The sequence below is a fragment of the Monocercomonoides exilis genome (assembly GCF_001643675.1).
Source record: "Monocercomonoides exilis strain PA203 chromosome Unknown scaffold33-1116896, whole genome shotgun sequence".
Classification (NCBI taxonomy): Eukaryota; Preaxostyla; order Oxymonadida; family Polymastigidae; genus Monocercomonoides; species Monocercomonoides exilis.
The window spans coordinates 456,217-476,529 of record NW_027150578.1 but is presented as its reverse complement, the minus strand read 5'-3'; the positions used below and the strand labels follow the sequence as shown (position 1 = coordinate 476,529).

At 38.8% G+C, this 20,313-nt stretch overlaps 5 protein-coding genes across 5 annotated transcripts; 2 read left to right on the top strand and 3 right to left on the bottom strand.

Annotated features, from left to right (window-relative positions):
- The first annotated feature begins 4,917 nt into the window (after positions 1–4,917).
- On the top strand, positions 4,918–6,836 carry MONOS_322 (hexokinase 1 (HXK)). Its single transcript, XM_067873205.1, has 2 exons — positions 4,918–6,394; positions 6,478–6,836. Exon 1 carries the CDS (start codon positions 4,937–4,939, stop codon positions 6,326–6,328), a length of 1,392 nt encoding a protein of 463 aa, XP_067724360.1. The 5' UTR covers positions 4,918–4,936; the 3' UTR covers positions 6,329–6,394; positions 6,478–6,836.
- On the bottom strand, positions 6,762–9,786 carry MONOS_323 (uncharacterized protein). The gene has a single exon (XM_067873215.1). It carries the CDS (start codon positions 9,755–9,757, stop codon positions 7,538–7,540), a length of 2,220 nt encoding a protein of 739 aa, XP_067724359.1. The 5' UTR covers positions 9,758–9,786; the 3' UTR covers positions 6,762–7,537.
- A 182-nt stretch (positions 9,787–9,968) lies between these two features.
- On the bottom strand, positions 9,969–10,547 carry MONOS_324 (dynein light chain). Its single transcript, XM_067873226.1, has 2 exons — positions 10,365–10,547; positions 9,969–10,289 (listed from the first exon to the last, which is right to left on the bottom strand). Exons 1-2 carry the CDS (start codon positions 10,538–10,540, stop codon positions 10,085–10,087), a joined length of 381 nt encoding a protein of 126 aa, XP_067724358.1. The 5' UTR covers positions 10,541–10,547; the 3' UTR covers positions 9,969–10,084.
- Positions 10,548–11,498: 951 nt separating this feature from the next.
- MONOS_325 (uncharacterized protein) lies at positions 11,499–14,503 on the top strand (the record flags this gene model as incomplete). Its single annotated transcript, XM_067873237.1, has 4 exons — positions 11,499–12,014; positions 12,443–12,568; positions 12,745–12,861; positions 13,181–14,503. The coding sequence occupies 4 exons, from the start codon at positions 11,499–11,501 to the stop codon at positions 14,501–14,503; spliced, it is 2,082 nt and encodes a 693-aa protein (XP_067724357.1).
- Positions 14,504–14,711: 208 nt separating this feature from the next.
- Positions 14,712–20,266, bottom strand: MONOS_326 (uncharacterized protein; the record flags this gene model as incomplete). Its single annotated transcript, XM_067873248.1, has 3 exons — positions 14,712–19,851; positions 19,961–20,032; positions 20,095–20,266. The coding sequence occupies 3 exons, from the start codon at positions 20,264–20,266 to the stop codon at positions 15,194–15,196; spliced, it is 4,902 nt and encodes a 1,633-aa protein (XP_067724356.1). The 3' UTR covers positions 14,712–15,193.
- Between the last annotated feature and the right edge of the window lie 47 nt (positions 20,267–20,313).

The following is a 20,313-nucleotide window of genomic DNA, read 5'->3' as shown; positions in this document are numbered from 1 at the left end:
AAAAAATTTTTAAAAGAAAATTTAACCCTTTCAAATAATTTATGGTGAAAAATATGAAAAAAAATATTTCGGTTTTTCTTTCTTTCTTTTTTTCTCATAAAAGTTTATAAAAACGAGTGCTAGAAATTTTCATTTCTCTTCATTTTGTTTTCAAGTGCATTACACCAAAAATAATTCTAATTCGAAAAAAAATAATTCATTTTCGAAAAAGAATAATTCAAAATCGGAATTAATATTTCAATTTCGAAAATTAATAATTCAATTTCGTAATTTATTAATTCAAAATCGAAAATTAATAATTCAATTTCGAAAATGAATATTTCAAGTTCGAAATTCATTTAAAACTGAAATTTTTAATTTTTCTCGAGAATGGATTTCAGAAAATTTTTTGAAATTATGTAACCAATCAAATATTATTACTCTAAGAAAACTGTTTTTTTTATAACAATAATCAATAAATCAATTTTTGATAATTTTTTTTTCATTTTCGAAAATCATCACTCAAATGGTAAAAATAATAAAAACATTCATTCTATTAAATAAGCAAATAAAAGTTGTTAATTTTCAATCTCATTTATTGCTAAACAATAAACAAGTATTTTTTCCCAATAATACTTTTTTTGCTTCTCTAATTAAAAATTAGAAAAGCATCAATTCTTTCATGAAAACGAATACATTTTCTTTTTGAATTAACTCCAATCATATTTTTTTCAATGAAAATAAATGAATATTTTTTTGTGAAAAATCATCATTTTTCAAATATAGATAAACAAAGTGAATTGATGAAATAAAAATAAAGAGGATTTAAAACCCAAAACACAAGTTATTCATTCCACAAATCAAAAAAATAATCATTTTCGAAATTAAATTATTCTTTTTCGAGATCGAATTAATAAATTACGAAATTGAATTATTAATTTACGATTTTGAATTATTATTTCCGAAATCGAATTATTTTTTTCGAATTCGAATTATTAATTCCGATTTTAAATTATTCTTTTTCGAATTAGAATTATTTTTGGTGTATAGATTAACATTGAATAAAAAATGTTATTTGTATTGAGATTTCCCATTTCTCTGATCAATAAAACTATTGGAATCATTTTCAATTTGTGGTGCAAGGTTGTTGAATTTTATTTTTTTATTCTGTGACACATAAAAAAATCCATGATGATGATTATTAGTGGTTAAAATAATCAATCAATCAATAAATAAATAATAAAAAAACAAATTGAAACGAAACGAAAGAAATCATTATTGAAGAGACGCGTTTTTGACACATAATGATTTTCCAATTCAAAACGATTTGATTCGATCATTTGTTCTGTGAAATATTTGTATTTTGTTCTTTTTTCCTTTTCTCTTTTTTGAAAAAAAAATGCAAAACTTGGACTTGTGAACCATTTAAAAGGAACTTCAAATTCGCCTGTCCCGATTCCTTTTGGATTCTTTGGGTTATCTGAATCAACAGAAACAAACGGATTTGAATCCAAGATTCCTGGATCGTTTGGGTACACACCGGTTGTCCTCAGTGCATTCTCCTTGTTCAGTAATGATATTGCAGTTTTTTCTGAATCAATTGCATTCTCAACAGTCATTTTTGTTCTGTCATGAGCTTTCATTTTAACCATTATTAAACTCATTCACCAATTGAAATATCCTTTTCCTTCGCAGCTTTCTGAATGTTTTTCGAAGAGGACATGCAATACCACTTTCAAAAGACAGAAAAATATGAGACAAATTTCCAGAAAGAGTGAACACGAAAATTTAATATTGTTCAAATAAAACCAACGCTGAAGAACAAAGACGAGATTGGTGACCATCAAGAATAAAAAAAAAAATCTCGTGAATGAGGTGGAATAACTCCAAGCGACCAACAAATTGTAACCTATGAGCAGAGATGAACGGCATAACAGTAGAAAGTATTTTTATCCACTCCTCTTGATGTATTGACGTGGATTTCACATGAGCCTGCTTTTTTGTGCTCCAGAAGTTCATGAGTTACCATTTTCAAGACAGAAATGATGATTAATTGTAGAGGTGAAATAAAAAATAGTCCAATTGTTGTCATAAGTGAAATATGATTATTTGAGGATTCTTTAATGCAAACAAGGGCTCTTTTTTTTCAAACTTTCATTGTTGATTTTTGTTCAGAATAAATATCAGTGCTCCATTCGTCGTTGTTGAACACATCGAGCTTATTGACAGATGGCTTGATATCTTTATTAAACATAAAATTGAACCATGCTCTGATGTTTGACATGAATGCTGAATTCAATTTGGCTGGAGGAATATTAATGGGAGAGAGTACTTTCAGCTTGTGCTTCGAAATGAATCCAAACACATATGCTGAAGATGATGGTACAAGTTGTTTAACAAAATGCTTTGTAACAGGAAAAAATCCAAATTGTGGAGATATTTTTAATGATTTCGAATTTTGCCTTTGCATTTCCGAATAAATGATTTCACTTAACTCTTGTGTTGTACTTCTATCGTGTTGTTGATATTTTTTCATGAACAATACTCAATTCCTTTTCTTCACACTCAAAATTCAGCAAACAAGACCTTGTGTGAATTTCCTTTTAGTTCCAAGTTTGTCCGGAGCAATAACATTTGACAGCGCTATAAATTTTTTGGTTCGTAATGTTAACGCTTCTGACAAAAAACTAATCTTCTATGGAAAAGCATCAAGAGCTGCAAAACCTTTTTCATTGAAAGATATACCATTTCGAACTTCAAATGCAAATTTCACATTTCGAAGTTTTTGTTCCCACAATTTTTTGAAATTGTTGAATTTCTTTAACAAATAAAATGTGAATATTCAGAAGCAGAGACTTTATCAAAATAGAATATTGAGGATTCATGAAATGTTTTTGATAATAAACTTAATCAATAATGGTAAAAATATTTTCTGCATAAATGAAAAAAGAAGAATTTATTCCAAACATTCACATTCATCATACCATTAATTGTCTTTCGTCCTCTGAAAAAAGCATTTGAAATTATCATGTGATTACGAATATTAAATAAAATGTCAAGTGGAACAAAATACAAAATGCATGATATTGTTTTCCATATTTTCAAGATCGAAAATTTCATTTCAAAAATGTTCCAATTTAATAAATTCATGAACGTAATAATAATGATAATGTCAAAGATGACTATTTTGTAATTTGATCGTCATTAATATCGGGCTGTTACATAAATACAAATTATTTAACATTTCAATGGAAAATTTTTCAACAAAGAAAATACCAGCTTGGAATCGTCATTCCGAAAATCTTCATTGTTGAATTAATGATATCATCTTGGGGACATAATATACAACTTCGTGTATTTTCATAGAAAAACATTTCACAGCAGATGAACTTTTTGTGATACAATATTAAAAATAAAATCTGTTTGTTTTTTGATAATCTTACGAGGTCACAAGATACAGATATCGCATAAAATACCGGACGTCGCACAAAATACCGGACAAGATCGATATCTCAATAACCGCAAGAAGAAAAATTCTAATAATTTTCATCAAAATATATCTCATCAATACAAACTCACATGACATACAAGACTTTCATGACTTCCTCGTTTGAACTCAGAAAAAATATATATCGAAATCTCGGAGAAATAGGATTTTGAGTTTCTCCGAGATTTCGATATATATTTTTTCTGAGTTCAAACGAGGAAGTCATGAAAGTCTTGTATGTCATGTGAGTTTGTATTGATGAGATATATTTTGATGAAAATTATTAGAATTTTTCTTCTTGCGGTTATTGAGATATCGATCTTGTCCGGTATTTTGTGCGATATCTGAATCATGTTATGTGCTACAGTAATTCTTGTTAACAGTTATTAAAATTCAATTCATACTTAAATTTTAAAAAGATAAATAAAGATATGAATGAATTATTATTTTTATGGTTTGAACAAAAAAGCTTGAATGTTCATATTTTTCCCCATTTGTTTAACACAATTCAAAAAAATTTGCGACAAACTTGTTTTCGGTTAATGAAAGTTTTCGAAATGGATGTTCAACTTTTTTTAAAAATCGTTGAATTCATCTCATAAAATATCTGTAAAAAAATATTTGGATAGTCATTTAATTTGATAAACATTTAACATCAAAAAGAATCACTCATATGTGAACGTTGACATTTTGAAAAAAGTCTTCACATTTTATTCGATTAATTTTGACAGTAATGAAGTTATGAATAGAGCTTGTTTTGTTGAAAATGGAAGAAAGCGTATTTGGAAAAAAAATGTTTCCCAAATATTTCATTATTCCGGATCACATGAATGAAACCATTCAATGAAAAAACTGTAAAAAAATACCAAAGCGATTCATCCACGATATCATAAACATATGGTTTTCAGCAATAAAAATTGTTCAGTTTAAAACGTTTCATTATAAAATTCCAATTTTCAACAGCGTTTATTTGAATCTTTTTAAAAAAATATTTCGTTAAATCTTTTTTTCACTACAGTTTTAAATAAAAAATATATTTCCCGTTTCAACTATTAACAATCTTTGCATTTGATACAAATAACTACGTGAACGTTTTGTATTTGACATGTTTGAAAACCTCAAAAATTTCTCCGTGTTTCTCCAGAATAATAAATACAATTTATTATCAATTTATTTATTAAAAATAAAACGAACCTTTTAGTGTGTAAAATTATTTATTCATGAAATGATATCATTGTTTTCCTTAAATAAAAAAAAATGTGATTAGTTAGTGTGAAAATTGAGAAAATTTTTATTATTAATTCAGAGAAGTAAATTTTATTTTCATTTGATATAATTAATTATCTTATTTTTTTTTAAAGATAAATATGAAAAAATATTAAAAAAATGTCTGACTCATTTCGTTGAGAAAAGTCCCTTAATCTACAAAGATGATCAATAAAATTATGCGAACAAGATCGACTTCGTGAAATGGAACAATTTATTCAACAGTTTGATTGCGATGTGACAAAAATGCATGATGTTTCTCATCACATGCTACAAACAATGAAATCTGGGCTTGCAGGGAAAGGAGGATCATTGATGATGATCCCAAGCTTTACTGACACGCCATCAGGAAATGAAAGTGGAGTGTTTCTTGCAGTTGATTTTGGAGGAACAAATTTGCGTTGCTTGCTTATAAAAACAGAATTGAACACTATTCGCAATAAGGTGCAGCGCAGCATGGTTCTTGATCCAAAGATTCCAACAGGCGAAATCTTGTTTTCAACAATCGCAAGTTTCATTGTCGAATTTTTGGAAGAAAACAAATCATTCCTTGAACCAAGGCCTGAAGTGCTGCCAGTTGGCTTCACTTTTTCTTTTCCTATTCAACAGACTTCAATTGCTTCAGGGAAATTGATTATGTGGACAAAAGAATTTGTTGCTTCGGGTGTTGTTGGAAAGGACGTTGTTGAATTATTGCACGCAGAACTGGCAAAGCGTAAATACGAATGGGTCAAAGTTGTTGCTTTGTGTAATGATACAGTTGGAACACTTTGCGCATCAACTACTGAGCATCCAACAGCCAAGATCGGAGTGATTCTCGGAACAGGTTCAAATGCATGCTATCAGGAAAGAATGGAAGCAATCACGAAAATTAATCAAGAAGGAGCATCATCATCATCATCGTCATCGTCAGAAGCGGCATCAAAGAAAATGATCATTAACATGGAGTGGGGAGGCTATGATGGATTTCCAAGTACTCCAGAAGATGACGAAGTCAATCACATGACAAGGAAACAAGGGCAACAGCGACTTGAAAAAATGGTTTCTGGTCGTTATCTTCCAATGCTGGTTCGCGTGTGCATGAACAAATGCATTCGATGCGGTTGGATTCTTAACTGCTTCGATCAAGAGAAAATCGGAGTTTGGGACAAAAATGAAGAATTGTCACTAATCGAAATTGGAAAAGTTGAACATGACCGCTCACCAAACATGGATATGGCACGAAGCTTTATCATTCGTTTTTGTGAAGACAAATCACTGGACAAAAATGCCATTCCACTGCACGAAGTTGTTTTGATTCGTTCTTTGTTCCATGCAATCGTTGTTCGAAGCGCCCGCTATGCGGCTGTTGCAATTTCAACTCTCATTCAACACATTGTGACCACCGGGGAACAGCTGGAGGAGTTGACTGTGGCCATTGACGGTTCAGTTTATCACAAGCACATTGGATACAAGGAGGAGCTGCACGCATCAGTGGACAAGTGCTGTAAGTCACTGATGATGGGTCCAACACCCCCAGAAGTACATGTTGTGGGGACACAAGATGGAAGCGGGCTTGGTGCAGCAATCATTGCTGCTGTTCAGGTTGCTCATTAAGGAGAGTGTAAAAGATTGATGAAAAAGAGGGTATCTGTCGCAAATAGCAAAGGAAAATTATGAAATGTGTGAGAAGATTATTTCTTTTTTTTCTATATATATTTATTAATTTGTATTTTTTTATTGTATTTATTATTTGGCCTTTACAGTACCATAACACATTGTTATGATTGTTTTTATTTTATGTTTGGGGAAAAACAGAAAAAAAACAAACTGTAAATACAAAGCAACTGTTTTTTGAATGTTTTAATAATTGCAACAAACTCAATGAAGGAAGAGCAGATACTTTCAAAGAATAATGGAATTATTCATTACGCACTCTCGAAAATTTGAGTTCTATTCATGTTATATTTATATTTTTTAAAGGCTAACTTTCTTGAGCATGTCGTCTATCAAAGAGTGATTTTTTTTAAAAAAAGAGAGTTATGATTACAATTTTTTTTTATTTTTTGTTTCAAATTGAGCGGAAATGAAATAACAGCATTAAACATTGCAAACTCATTTCTTTTTCTTTTTCATAATATTTGTCCAATATTTTTTTTTTTAAAAAAAAACTATTTTATTCCGCAAAATAATATGAGCGAAAATGAATTGACAAAGGTTATCACATAAAAAATCAGAGGAAGAAAGAAATAAGCAGTTGAAATGATTTTTTTTTCCCATCAACAAAAACATTATCAGAATAAATTGACAATGGAGTTAAAAAGAAAAAAAAAGAAAAAGAATAGAAAAAACATAAATCATGACGAAATGCAACTTCATACTCAAAGCAAATGATGAATGATTAACAAAACATAAATGTTACAAAACTCCAATGAATTCAAAAAAAACAACAAAAAGTTCATTAAAAACATGGAAGATTCAATGGAAATGACTATTTGACGCATGACTATATATCCTAATATTGCAATAAATGAATGGAAAAAAAAAAAATAATGAAATAACGATTAGATTTAATTGATATGAAGATATCGAAAATGTGTTCAAAACGAAGTTCATAAATCGAATCCTTTTGATTTTTTGTCGTAAATTGCTCGCAAAACGCAATTTATTTTTCCATCCAAAAGAAAATAGTCATAACTTTATTCTTCATTATTCCGAAATACATTTCAATTAAGTGAAGCTAAATTATTGTGACAAATCACAAAAACTGTTGTTCTTCTTTAAAAAATTGCATCTACAATTCTATTGCAACATCCCCTTTCTGCTTCATCTCCCATCTGCTCCCTCTTCTTCTGCACTGCCTTCTCCCTCTTCTCCTTCTCCTTCTTCATCTTCATCATCATCTTCTTCATCTTCAGGCTCGCTTATCTCCACAATAAGCGCCGCCCTTGGAAACAGCCCTGCCTCTCTCAGCGTCTGCTCATCAGAATGCACAACGCGTGGAAACGACACCAGCTTGACGTCTCTTTCCAGCAGCTCCGGATACTTCTGCCTGACCACAGCAGCCACATTGGCAATTGTGTTGTTTGTGATGAATGTTCTTGTGAAGGTTTCAAACGGAGCAGGAAGGCGCAGCTGCAGCACACACCGCACTTCTCCCGCTGGAAGGGACTCGTCTTCAGACGGCTCAGGAACAGCCAGTTCCGCATTCATCTTTTTCCTCGTCTCCAGCTTCTCCAATCGCTCGATCTCTTTCGCTTCCGCTTCTTCTGCTCGCCTCTGCTCGGCAAGCTCTGCCTCTCTCACCAGCCTCATCTGCCTTTCTTCTTCGTCCTTCCGCGACTGCTCCTTTGCTTGGTCAATGAGCATCGACTCTTCATACTCAGCCTGCGTCGCCGATGCGATTTCCCTGTCTTCCAGCAGCTTTGCCTCTTCCTCTGCACTCAGCGTGTGCGTCTGCCTCGGTGACTTCACACCTCCAATGCCGCCTGGCCCGCTGCTCACATTCCCACTCCCACTCCCAGGCACCATCTCATTCAGCATCTTCACAATGTTCCTGGCGAGCTCCGCATCGCTCTGAGGCGCTCCTCCCCACTCCATTCTTGCTCCTTGTGAAGACAAGACGTCGGCTGGCTGGCTGCTTGCTGGTGAAAACGGGTCGAAAGAGTCAGAATACAAATGAGATGACGGTGACATGCGAGGTGATGCTTGTGAAATGGGATTTGATACACTTGCCATTGAAGAATAATCAGACGAAGATGCAGATGCAGAAGCCGAAGCTGAAGCAGAAGCCGACCGAGCACCAGAAGAAGAAGAAGAAGAAGATGATGATGATGATGAAGATGAAGAAGAAGGCGAAGAAGGATACATAATAGAAGATGACTGCAGAATCTCAGATTCTATGGAGTGCGCGTCGTTATCTGCACGACTGGCTCGCGAGGCATTTCTTTCGGAAACAATCGATTTCATCACAAATCTGTCCAGCAAGGCAAGAGAGTGGTCGTCATCGCCTGCTGAATAGAGAAGCTCATGCATCTCGTTCAATTCAACTGAAGCTGCCAGCAGCTGCTCAAAAACCGTCTCGGTAGAGACATGAACAGAAACAGACGGATGTGGGGAATTCGATGAACTTGTTGACGAAGAGCTTTTACCATTCTGTGCTTTCTTTCCTTTGCCAAGACGCAACATTCGCATCACATGAATTTGTCCTGCTAACGGTGCTAAAATAAGACAGCAGGGAAGCAGTTTTTCTGTGGCTTTATCAAAAGTTTTGGCTTTTGAGAAACTTATTCCATAAAATACACAATCATTGTTCAAAAAATTAATCATTGAATCTTTGCAGAATATTTCTTGAAAAATCGTTCGCCCTTCTTCACCTTCTTTATGAACATATGCAACAAGCAATTTAAGTTCCTTACATGCATATTCAACGGCTTCAAAAAAAGAACCCATCTCGAATTTAGGAACTATTGTTAAATCATGAATTCGAATTGTATCCAAAAAAAGAGGAAGATCTTGATTCTTTGACTGGTTTTGAATAAGGATGAAAAAATTAGACATCTCTTTTAAAGTAAAATCCGATGAAACATGTTCAGAAAGAGCAAGATTTGGCCCGTCATTTAGGTGTGATGCTATTTGTGATGATAAAGAAGGTGAATCAATTGAAGAATTCTGCCCATTTCTCTTCAAAGCGTAAATTTTCCTTTTATTTTCATTGGAAGCATTAATGAGTTCCTTTGAATAAGTTTTATGAGAAGCTATTCTTTTGTTATTTATTCCATTATTATCGTACAAAAGAACAATTCTTTCAGGATGTATTTTTAATTTCTTGAACGACATTGACTCAGATTCATTTTTATCACCATTTAGAGAAGGCTCAATAAAAACAAAGTTATTAGAGTTCAAACTCATAAAAGTTGCCACTTTCTCCTTTAATTGCTTCAATGTCATTGAAGGCTCAATTTTAAGCGAAAGATCAAAAATGTTTTCATCTTTAGTATTCAGAACATTAATTGGAACTTCTGGTGTCGAACATGTAAGCCCCATCGACAAGAAGCTAGTATTATCAATTTTGATTAAGGGTTCTAAAAAAGTCTTGGATAATTTTTTTCAACCGGAAAACTCGAAAATCAAATTCCTCATTGCTATTTCAAATAAAAGAACATATAACATGAACGATTCGCCATGCGCTAAAATATAACAAATAAATAAGAAAAAAAAAAAACATTTATTTAAATTTTGAAAAAAAAGAGAAATCTTTGTTTTGATTTTTCAAGATCTTATTAAATGATTCAATTAATAATTCAAACAAACATAAGAAAATTGAATGATGAAGTGAATTTTTTTAATTCAACAAAGGAGTCGTTATTTATTTCAACCCGCCTTGAAAAGTAATATCCTCCAAAATGCAATCGGTTGAGCTTCTTTCTTTTTTTCAAATTCATCTTCTTGCTGACCTTGAGTATGACTAGCTTTTTTTGGTGGAGGAGAATATTGAAGGTTAAAGTATGCTAAGGATTTTGCTTCATGGGTTACAAAGGCTGCAAACTCTGGCCCAGCAATGCAGTGCCATGCAGGCCTATGATGATAATGTTATAATAAAGAATTAATTTTCAGACTCAATAAATGAACATTCATTATATTTATATCACACCCAAATTGATGATCAAATCCTTCTTTAAACCATTTCGCAACAACGCGTTCAAAGCCTTTGTTCAAATATTGATCCTTTGCTTGAAGTAAAATTCTATCATAAAACTCTTTTGATAACGTTTTCAATCCCTGCATATGGTCAGGGCTCATATCCGTTGAAAGGATGTTTAACTGCATATATTTTCTTATGGTTGAAATTTTTTGGAATTTGTTGAAACAGGTTATCTTGGAAAGTTTGGCAATTTATCAAAGAAATTTTCAGTCTTTTGTTCATTTCATAACAAAAGCATAATTTTTATGGAAAAATAAAAATTATCATATTTTGCGATGTCAAATCGTTATTCCACATCTTTTTTCAGAGGAGAAAGTAGTCGTTTTCAAAAAGGTCGATCAGACAAATTTCAGCGAGATGTAGACTTTCAGAATTTGAGAAGTGAAAATGACGAATCTCTGGGGAAAATTCGTTTACGTTCAAGAGATAACGAGATAAATAAAATGCGTGAAGACATGGAACAAAGAACCTTTAAGCCTACAATAAATGTTTTCTTTTTCTGTTTTGATGATTTCACTTTTCAATTTTTTTTCTAAGATAATGCAAATGTCTCAGTTGCTTGACGAGGCAAATTCACAAGTACCTGAAAAAGCATTTGAAGGAATAAAGGCAATTGAAGATGCAATTTCAAGAGGATCATCAGAAGAAAATTCAGAAACAATTGCTCTCTTAGTTTCTTTGAATCCAATGGATATTTTTAATCGACTTCTTTCGCAAACACAATATCCTTCAATCCAATATCATGTACTAGTTATATTAAATTCAATTGGTTTGGAAAAATATCTGTTTTTTCCTTCTCATTTTTTCTCAAATTGTCAGCAAGCGATCGTTCAACGAAATATACAGAAACTGTTCTTTATTCAGGAACATTAGTGCATTTTAAGAAATTTTTATCTTCAAACGATGAAGGCGTCTTAAAGATAGTATAATTTTTTGAATCGTTTTATTTTTATTTTGCATTGATTCGATTTTTTTTCCAAAAATTCTTGACATTTTCGATTATCTCAACATTTTAATGCTCCTCGACAATGCGCCAATAAGGCACTATTATGTATTTCAACTTTCACGAGATATTGGACAGATATGCGGAATTACTGCATTCAATTTGATATTGTCCGACCGGTTGTCGAACTTGTGAAAAACATAAAGCTCCCTCCAGACATATATCTTCGTGCGATAGATGCATATGCCACGTTAGCGCGCTCATCCGACCGCTGTCGGTGGCTGGAGCGAGAGCAAGAAAAAGCCGATGCAGAACAGGAACACAGCGGGCAAATGGGCGATGAAACAGGCGAGACGAATGGAATGAGCTCAGATGATCGACCTTCTTTCTTGTCAGGTTCAGCTGCGCCTTCGCCCTTTCCTTCTGCCGCCCTTGTTGCAAGCACCTCGCCAATAGATGCAGCGATCGAAGAAGCAGAGCGCACACTCTATGAAGGAATCCCCATCGTCGTTGAGGCTCTTGTCTCTACTGATCCCAGCGACAGCTCGTTCCAGACCTTTCAGCAGGGAGGCAGTATGCCTCTTTCGACTCAAATATGTGAGTGCGCAGCAACTGCACTGAACAGAATCACAAGAGACAATCCACGGGCTGTGAAGGTATTTGAAGGGGTCTTTTATTTTATTTTTTTGGACTGCATATTGTGATACTTTTCGTAAAAAATAATGTTGAAATTAATATATTGTTTTTAATACGTATTTGTTGAATTTTCCTTTAAATTTGCAAATTTTCTTTGAATTTTATCTGAACTGCTATCTTTCTTTCTTCTCTTCTTCTCTCTCTCTCTCTCTCTCTCTCTTTCTCTCTTTCTCTCTTTCTCTTTCTCTCTCTCTCTCTCTCTCTCTCTCTCTCTTTCTTTTCTTTTCTTTTCTTTTCTTTTCTTTTCTTTTCTTTTCTTTTCTTTTCTTTTCTTTTCTTTTCTTTTCTTTCTTTCTTTCTTTCTTTCTCTCTTTCTCTCTTTCTCTCTTTCTCTCTTTCTCTCTTTCTCTCTTTTTCTCTTTTTCTCTCTTTCCACTTCCCCATTCAGCTGCTTGTAACAACCCAATCGTTTCCAAAGATCTTTTCAATGTTGACAGGACCTGTTCCTGAAGTGGTTGAGCCTTTGATACACATGATGAACAACATCGCTAGGTGCTCTCCATTTTACGTTCAAGTGTGCTTATCACATTATTATTCTTATTCTTATTTTATGTTGGAATTTATTCTTTCTTCTTCTTTTATTTCAATCATTTCTTTTTTCCTTTCTTTTTTCCTTCCTTCCTACCTTTCTTTCTTTCTTTCTTTATCATCAAAAATACTTTTTTTCCCTTCCTTTTTAAAACAACACAGAAATTGATCGAAGCTGATTTTCTGACCATTGCTTCAGAAATCCTCCACAAAAACAATGGATATCTGACATATGCTGTGTTGCGCACACTCGATTCGATGGGGAGGGATCCTGATCATGTGTGAAATATATGCAACTTTCATTGCATTTTATTTTCATTTATTTTTATTTTCATCTTATTTGGGGGCTTGGCGATTATTATTCATTAACGGAAAATATTTGGAAGCTTTCGTTTATAAATTTTATTGCTTTTGTTTTTATTGCTATGAAATAAATTTAAATTCATTTGTCTATCTATCATTTCATTCTTTTTATTTGATGATATGACTCAAACCGAAACATTCATCACATTCTTCATACTTTCTCCCCTCCTTCCCCTTCCCCCCTTCAAAATAAATAAACCCCCTTTTTCTTCTTTCCCTCTTTTCCATCGCCCAGGCCGAGGACATCCTGAACCACCCCGTGATGATGCGTGTGCTGAAGATGCTGCCAGACGTCGACGACGAGATCCACGAGCAGATGCTCGCCTGCTTCCGCCACTTCTGCCGCGACTCCGCACGCTGCCTGTCTGTCTTCCTGAACTTGAACGGGATCGAAAAAATATGCGAGCTTTTGTCTGCCCCTTCGAACAGAGTCAAATGCGCTACCATCGACACACTGCAGCAGATGCTCGTTGTGGGGCATCGCTTCGACCAGATGCTGGCAGCTGAGGACGACGCTGTGACTTCATCACATTCTTTTTCTTCTTCTACTACTTCTCAATCATCATCATCATCATCATCATTTCCTTCTTCTTCTTCTTCTTCTACTTCTGCCTTTCCTTCCTCCACTTTCCCTTCCTCCACTTTATCCTCCTTCGATTCAATGGCTCCTTCGTCCGACGGCTCTTCCAACGGGCTGCGGGCGAATGCGATGGGCATTGTGGATCCGAAGCAGCTGCAGAAGTCGAGCGGAAATATTGTCATCGACCGGATGGTGCGGTGCGAGGCAGACACGACGCTGGGCATGCTGGTGAACCACGAGGACGACAAGGTGCGGGAGCTGGCAGAGGACATCATGGACCAGTGGTTCAACATCGCCGACGAGCCGGCCGATTGGATGGACAGCGACGCGAAGGAAGGGGCAGACCGGTTTGTGTACGAAGACAGCGAGAGGCAGCGCGCAGCGTTGTTCCGCTCAGACGGCGGGATGCTCAGCGACGAAGGGTCGCTCTCTTCGGCAGAGCAGGTAGTCACCTCAGCTACATCGCTTCTGCACCCGTATTTCTCTTTGGACACCCCGCTTTCTGCATCAGTTTCGAATTCCTCTGGTTCAAATCCTTCGATTTCTTCTTCTTCTTCATCCTCTTCTAATTCATCGTCATTATTCACATCGCCGCATGACTCATTCAACATTTCAGCCCCGTTCGCTTCATCTTCTTCTTCATCCTCCTCATCCTCCAGCCTGATGTCTTCTCCTTCTTCTGTTTCTCCTCCTCCTTCAATCCCCTTCCAGCTCTCTTCCAGCACCCCGCCCACTCCCCCCCCTCCCTCAAAGCCCCCGCCTGCTCCTCGCTTGCCCACTATCGGCCTCCCACAACCACTCTCTGCACAGTTTTCGCTGTCGCCTGCTGCCTCCATTTTCCCTTTCACCGATGCCCCGCCTCCGCCCGTGCAGGCTTCTAACTCGCCATCTCCGGTTTCTTCTTTCCCGCCGCTGAAACCTCCATCTATTCTGATGTCGGCAATTGATCAGCCGCAGGGATCGATGAAGAAGATGTGAAAATTTTATTTTATTTTATTTATTGTTATTTTTTTGTTTGTTTGTTGTCAAATCAATTGAATACACTTCGTTTTTGATTTCTCTGACTGCTAACAAATTTCTTGAAATTTTTTTTATATTTCTCACTTCACTTAAAAAAAAAACAATTTTGAAAAAGGAAATCATGATTTTTTTAAAATAGAAATTTCAACAGAAAAACTTAATCTTTTTGTCTCAACATTTTTGTTAATAAGTTGAATATTTCTGGATTAGCAACAGCAAAACTAGTTGCAAATCATCAAAAGAAAAATAAAGAAAGAAAAAAGAAAATTAAAAAAAAAAACATTTGCCAAAAAAGGGTTATAATGAACCAAAAGTGAAATGGAATAACGACGATTGATGAATTGCAAAGTGAACTTTCTGAAAACTGTTTGGTGAATCAGAAAAAAAGTAAATTTGTCTTTTTGTTTTACTTCTTTTTTTTTTTCACTCAAACAGAAAATTCAGAGAAAACACAGAAAGCATCGGAATGAATGGAGATGCTTTGAAAAAGAAAATGTTAAGATAATTACTTTTTTTCGGAAAACACTGAGTTTAAGAAAAGAGAAGAGAAAAGAAAAGATAAGAAAAGAAAGATTGACAGAATTTTCGCAAATAACTTAATTATGCACACGCTTCATCCTCTTTCCTCTCCACATACACATGCCACCTTCAAATCATCATTTCCTCCTTCTGCTTCTGCTTCACCTGCATCTTCAGCTTCCCAATATCCCTCCTCAGATCGTCACTCCTCCGCTCTACTTCTTCTCTCCTCCTCTTCACCTCCACCTGTCTGCACCCGCGAACTGGCTCTCTCCGAAACTCGCTCTCCAACTGATCCAGTTCCATCTGCTTTGTGCTGAGCATCTTCTGCAGCTGCGACAGCGATAGTGCCTGCGTTTGTGTTTGCGTCTTTGCTGCATTCTCTGCTTCAGTCGATGAGAGTGAAGATGTGCTTGAGAGTGCTGACAACGACGATGTTGATGCTGTCGATGCTAATGTTGACGACATTGCTCTGTCATTTGTGCTTGGCTGTTCTGAACGTGCAGACGAATCTCCAAATGTAATCGACGAAGACATCTGCCTCATCCGCTGCTGCGATGTGAATCGCTTTGGTGAAGTGTCTTGCTCCTGCACTGGCTGCTTCTGCTGCTGCTGTTGTTGTTGATTGCGCGAAGGAGCCAGCTGAGAGAGTGTGGAAGACAAAGAAGCAGACTTAGCGGTTGAAGTGTCAGACGGGGTGTTGCGCAGCTGAGGAGGAGACGAAGATGATTCCAGCGATTCATATCCGCTCGACTCTTTCTGCTGCCTCAGATGCAAATCAGCAACGCTCCTCGACAAAAAGGGAGATGGCGAAAAAGTCGAAGAAAACCGGTTGCGAGATGTCCGAGCTGGCGTTGTGCTTTCGGGTTCTTCGGCTTCGTAGTGAAGTGTTACCCTGCGAGAATTTCTCGCTGATGTTTGCTGAGGTGCTTCAGAACGATAAAATGAATAGGAAGAAGAAGAGGAGGTAGAAGAAAGTGCGTTTGAGTATCGATCGTTTCTTTCTCTTCGGTCGTTCCTTCCATATTTGTCGTTTCGCCCTTCAATTCCTTCATCTTGCTCAATTTTAACTCTGCTACTTTTTTCCTTCTCTTTCTCTCTTTCGCTAATAGCATCATTAATAATAGCACTGTCCTTGTACTGTCTTCGCTCAATTCTTCTCGCTGACGAAGGACGAGAAGAAGGAAATCCATCCAAAAATGAATAGGCTTTCTCAGACGACGAAGAGCTCAACGAATATGAAGAAGCAGCTTTTGGAGCTGTTGACTGGGAAGAAGAAGAAGAAGAAGAAGACGGTGAAAGGCGCTGGCCAGAGCGAGAAGGCAGCTGAGAAGAGGCTGAATGTGCAGATGGCTGAACCTGAAGCGGTGGAGAAAGAGCAGATGGAGGATCCTCGCTGTAAGTGCGGGATACCCCATTCGCCCGATGATCGCTCCTCAAATAAACAGATGGCCGGCTCGTTCTGTTTGCGACTTCTTCTCCAGCTGTGTATTTGAGCGATGGAGAAGAGTGTTCAGCGGAATGCTGCTGTTGTTGGAGTGTCTGCACTTGCTGCTTCAGCGATCGTATTTCTGCCTCCAATCCCTCCTTTTCGCTGTTCCACTCCTCTTCCGCTGTTTCATACCACCTTCGATCCCGATCTCTTTCATTCTCAACCTCTCCAATCTTCCCCTTCAGGCGTGCCTCCATCCTCCGCTTCTCCTCCTCCAGCTCTCTCTCCCACTCTGCCTCCTTCGCTTCTGCTCTTTCTGCCACTTCCGCATTCTCCCTCTTCAGATCCTCCACTGTCCTCTTCGCTTCTCGCAGCCTCGCTCCTAACTCCTCCTTCTCTTCCTCCATCCCTTTCATCACGCTCTTCATCCGGCTTAGCTCCTCCTGTGCTGCTGCCACCGTCTCCTCCAGCTGTCGTGTCATGCTCCTCTCCTTCACCTTCGCCTCCTGCCTTTCCCTCTCTCGCTCTTTCTCTGCCTCCCTCCCCTTCTTCCACTCGCTCTCTACCCTCCCTTCTGCCTCTGCCAGCGCCCGCTTCACTCGCTTCACCTCAATGTCCTTCTCTTCCTCAATCTTCTCCCACTTCCGCCCCATCTCCTTCCGCGCCTCCTTCTCCCTCTTCAGCTCCCTCTCCGCCTCTTCCTTCTCCTTCACCAGCCGCCGCTCCTTCTCCTCCCACTCCTCCCGCTCAGCTCGCCCCGCCCCCGCTGCCTTCTCCTTCTCCTCTCCCACCCCTTCCGCCATCCGCCGCATCTCCCGCCTGCTCCGCTCAGCCTCCTCTCTCAGCTCCTCCATCTCCGCACGCATCTTCTCCCCTTCCTCCTCCTTCCGCTTTACTGCCTCCTCCAGCTCCCGAATCCTGCTCTTCTCTCGTTCCCGCTCTCTTTCCCTGCTCCTCTCCGCTGACTCCTCTCTGCTCTTTTCCCGCTCTCGCTCCTTCGCCATCTCCTCTGCTTCCTCCTTCTTCTCTTTCAGAAGACGAAGAATCGTTTCATCTTTTTCCTCCAACTTCGCCTTCAGCCTCCTCATCTCCTGCTTTGCATCCATCCCACTGCTCTCAGCCACATCTGTTGATTGTGTTCTTCCTGTTGCTCCTTCCCTTCCTCTTCCTCCTCTTTCAGCTGCTGTTGAACCAGGCGAAAGATCTGATGCATCCAAACCAGAATTGGCTGGTGCTCGAAGTGGTGAAGTCAAATAACTTGCTCCGAACGAATTCGATGCAAAACGCGACCGTCTGTCATTAGACTGCGCTATACTCTTTCCAGTCTCTGCGCTTGCATCACCCGCAGCAGCAGTTGATCCCCACCCTGTCTGTGCTTTTCCCATCCCATTCGATTCAGAACCCGCATCCAATGTCCTGTTTCTTGGCTGCCGTGCGGCTTCTCTTCGGCTAATCCATCCATTCAGATCTGTGTCTGCCCCAAACATCCCACGTTCCACCTCTCTTTCGCTCGTCTCTCTCCCTTCCTGCCCAGTCTCCCCATCGATCGAAGATTCTGACCAAATTGCCGACCGATGCGCATACCCACCTGTTTGAGCTCCGCCTGCCATAGATCTGTTTTTCCCTCTGTCTCCCCATCTGCCTGCTTCCTCATCTCTGTTTGCTTCTGATTCCCCATTCGCATGTTTCTCATCTTCCCAATTGCCTTTCTCCTTCCCAATTCCCTTCCATCCTGGGCTGCCTTTCTGTTGACCCTTCGCTTTTCTTTCCTTTTCCTGCTCAGGAGATAAAAACGCAGAATATACAGAAAACGCAGGTGAGAAAGAAGCGCCCGGAGGAGAAGAAGGCGAAAACGCTCCATCTGAGCTACCAGAAGCACTGCGCACTCTCCCAACTTGCGCAGACCCTCCGGTGCTGTTTGAGAGAGGGGAAGAAGGAGGAGAATAAAACTGGCTGCCCTGAAACGGATTTTCCAAATCACCAGGAGATCCAAACCCTCCGTCAGACACCCGGATGAGAGTAGAATGCGTCACGAGCGATTGCGACTGGGTTTGCAGCTGCAACGGCGAAGGGAACTGCGGAGACATCAGCGCGGAAGTATTTGCGGAAGCAGCGCTTGTCAATGAGGACGAAAGAAAAGAAGCATGAGTCATGAAAGGAGAAGGAAAAGGAGAAGGAGAAGAATTCGGCTCTGCTGCTGATTGCACCGAACGTTGTGTGCGTGCTGTTTGTGCTGTGTGTGAGGAGCGCACAGAATGTGCTGAAGATGGAGGTGTCGAAGGTGGAGTAAGAAGCGAAGAAGCCGGCTGGTCTCGACTGGCTGAATATTCACCTATCCCACCAGTTCGCAGTCTTCTTGATGCAGTTGACCCAGATTCATCCATGCTTGCTGCACTTTCGTTTTCTTTCGATCTTTTCAATGCCAACGGAGTTCCTGCATTTCCCACTTCTTCAGAAGTTGGTAATTCTGCTTGTATATCTGTGCTTTGCGAATCAGAAACCAGCAGTTCTTTCCGATCCAAATCGCCTGCTTCTTTCGACTTGTCTGTTTTGCTTACTGCACTTACCTCTGTGCTGCTGTAGTCTTCCTCTTGTTGTTCTTCAGGACTTGTCTTCATTTTTGGTGAACTCTCTTCAGCCATTCTTTTCTCCCCAACTTCTACATCGTTCTTTCTGCTGAAGATATTCTGAGCTTTCTGCTGTTGGAGAGACATCAAAAATGATGCAGCTGCACTCCTTCCCTTTCGCTTTTGCGTGCTGCCCAAAGTCGCTGCAACACTCTCACCACACACCTCAGCATCGCTTTTCTCAGCCTCTCTCCTTCCTTTCTCATCCACAACAGAACCCTCCCTCCTCAGCTTTTCTGAAGTTGTCACTGGCTGAAGATGAACCCTGTCTTCAGAAGGAGATGAGACGTCAGGCTCCCAGTCACTTCCTTCCTCTCTTTTCTCTTGCATGCTGCTCACAGCGTATTCAGCTTCTTCGCTCTCTTTTCCGCTCTCCACACCCTCCTCTTCCTCGCTCTCAGCCATCCGATTCTCCGTGTCACTCCTGCTCATTTCAGCGTCATCATCGCTGCTGCCTTCTGACCGTTCTCCAGTATGTTCATCCTCCTCGACATTTTCGTCTTCATCGTCCTCGTCCAGCCGGTCCATTGGCTCTTCCTGGTTGCTCTCCAACTCGGTGTTTTCATCAGCCATGCCCTCCTGCTCAAAATCTTCTTGCCCTGCTCCCTCCTCCAGCCCCTTTTCTTCTTCAACCAATTCGTACTCCGAGTTCTCGTCCTCGTCTGTTTCGCTCTCGAATTCTTCTTCATCGCCTTCCTCTTCATCCTCTTCCTCTTCGTCGCCTTTGCCTGCCAAAAAGTCAGAATTGCATTGCAAAACGAGGGGTTAAAAAGCAAAATGATATGAATCGATTCCAAACATGCCGTGCAGTGCACAGGCAGCAACGAGCACTCAAACCTTTTTCTTTTCTCTGAAGATTGCTCCCGTTTCTTTCGAATAAGCCTTTTTCGCCTCGCAGATGGATGGACGCTGAACAAAAAACGAAACCCGAATGCATTATGCACAAAAACTGCAATCTGTGTTGCGCACACCGTATGTAGTCTTCTGCCCCCGTCCCTCCTGCCTGAGCTCCAAAACTGGATCAGAAAATTTTTTGACGCGTGTGTCTGCGCCATGCACCTGCACCCCGCCCTCGTCCCTTCCTCTGCCCATCCTCACCTGCCCCAGCGAAGATGTGTAGCGATATGACGGCTGTGTTGCCATCGAGTCTGTTGGTTTTTCGAACTTGTTTTTTGAAATTGGCACCTTTA

Excerpts from the sequence above, each read along its gene's own strand:
- MONOS_324 (XM_067873226.1), bottom strand. The coding sequence starts at position 10,540 with ATGCAGTTAAACATCCTTTCAACGGATATGAGCCCTGACCATATGCAG. Across the intron at positions 10,290-10,364 it reads GGATTTGATCATCAATTTGG|GCCTGCATGGCACTGCATTG; the intron begins GTGTGATATAAA and ends TTATCATCATAG.
- MONOS_323 (XM_067873215.1), bottom strand. The coding sequence starts at position 9,757 with ATGGGGCTTACATGTTCGACACCAGAAGTTCCAATTAATGTTCTGAAT.
- MONOS_322 (XM_067873205.1), top strand. The coding sequence starts at position 4,937 with ATGGAACAATTTATTCAACAGTTTGATTGCGATGTGACAAAAATGCAT.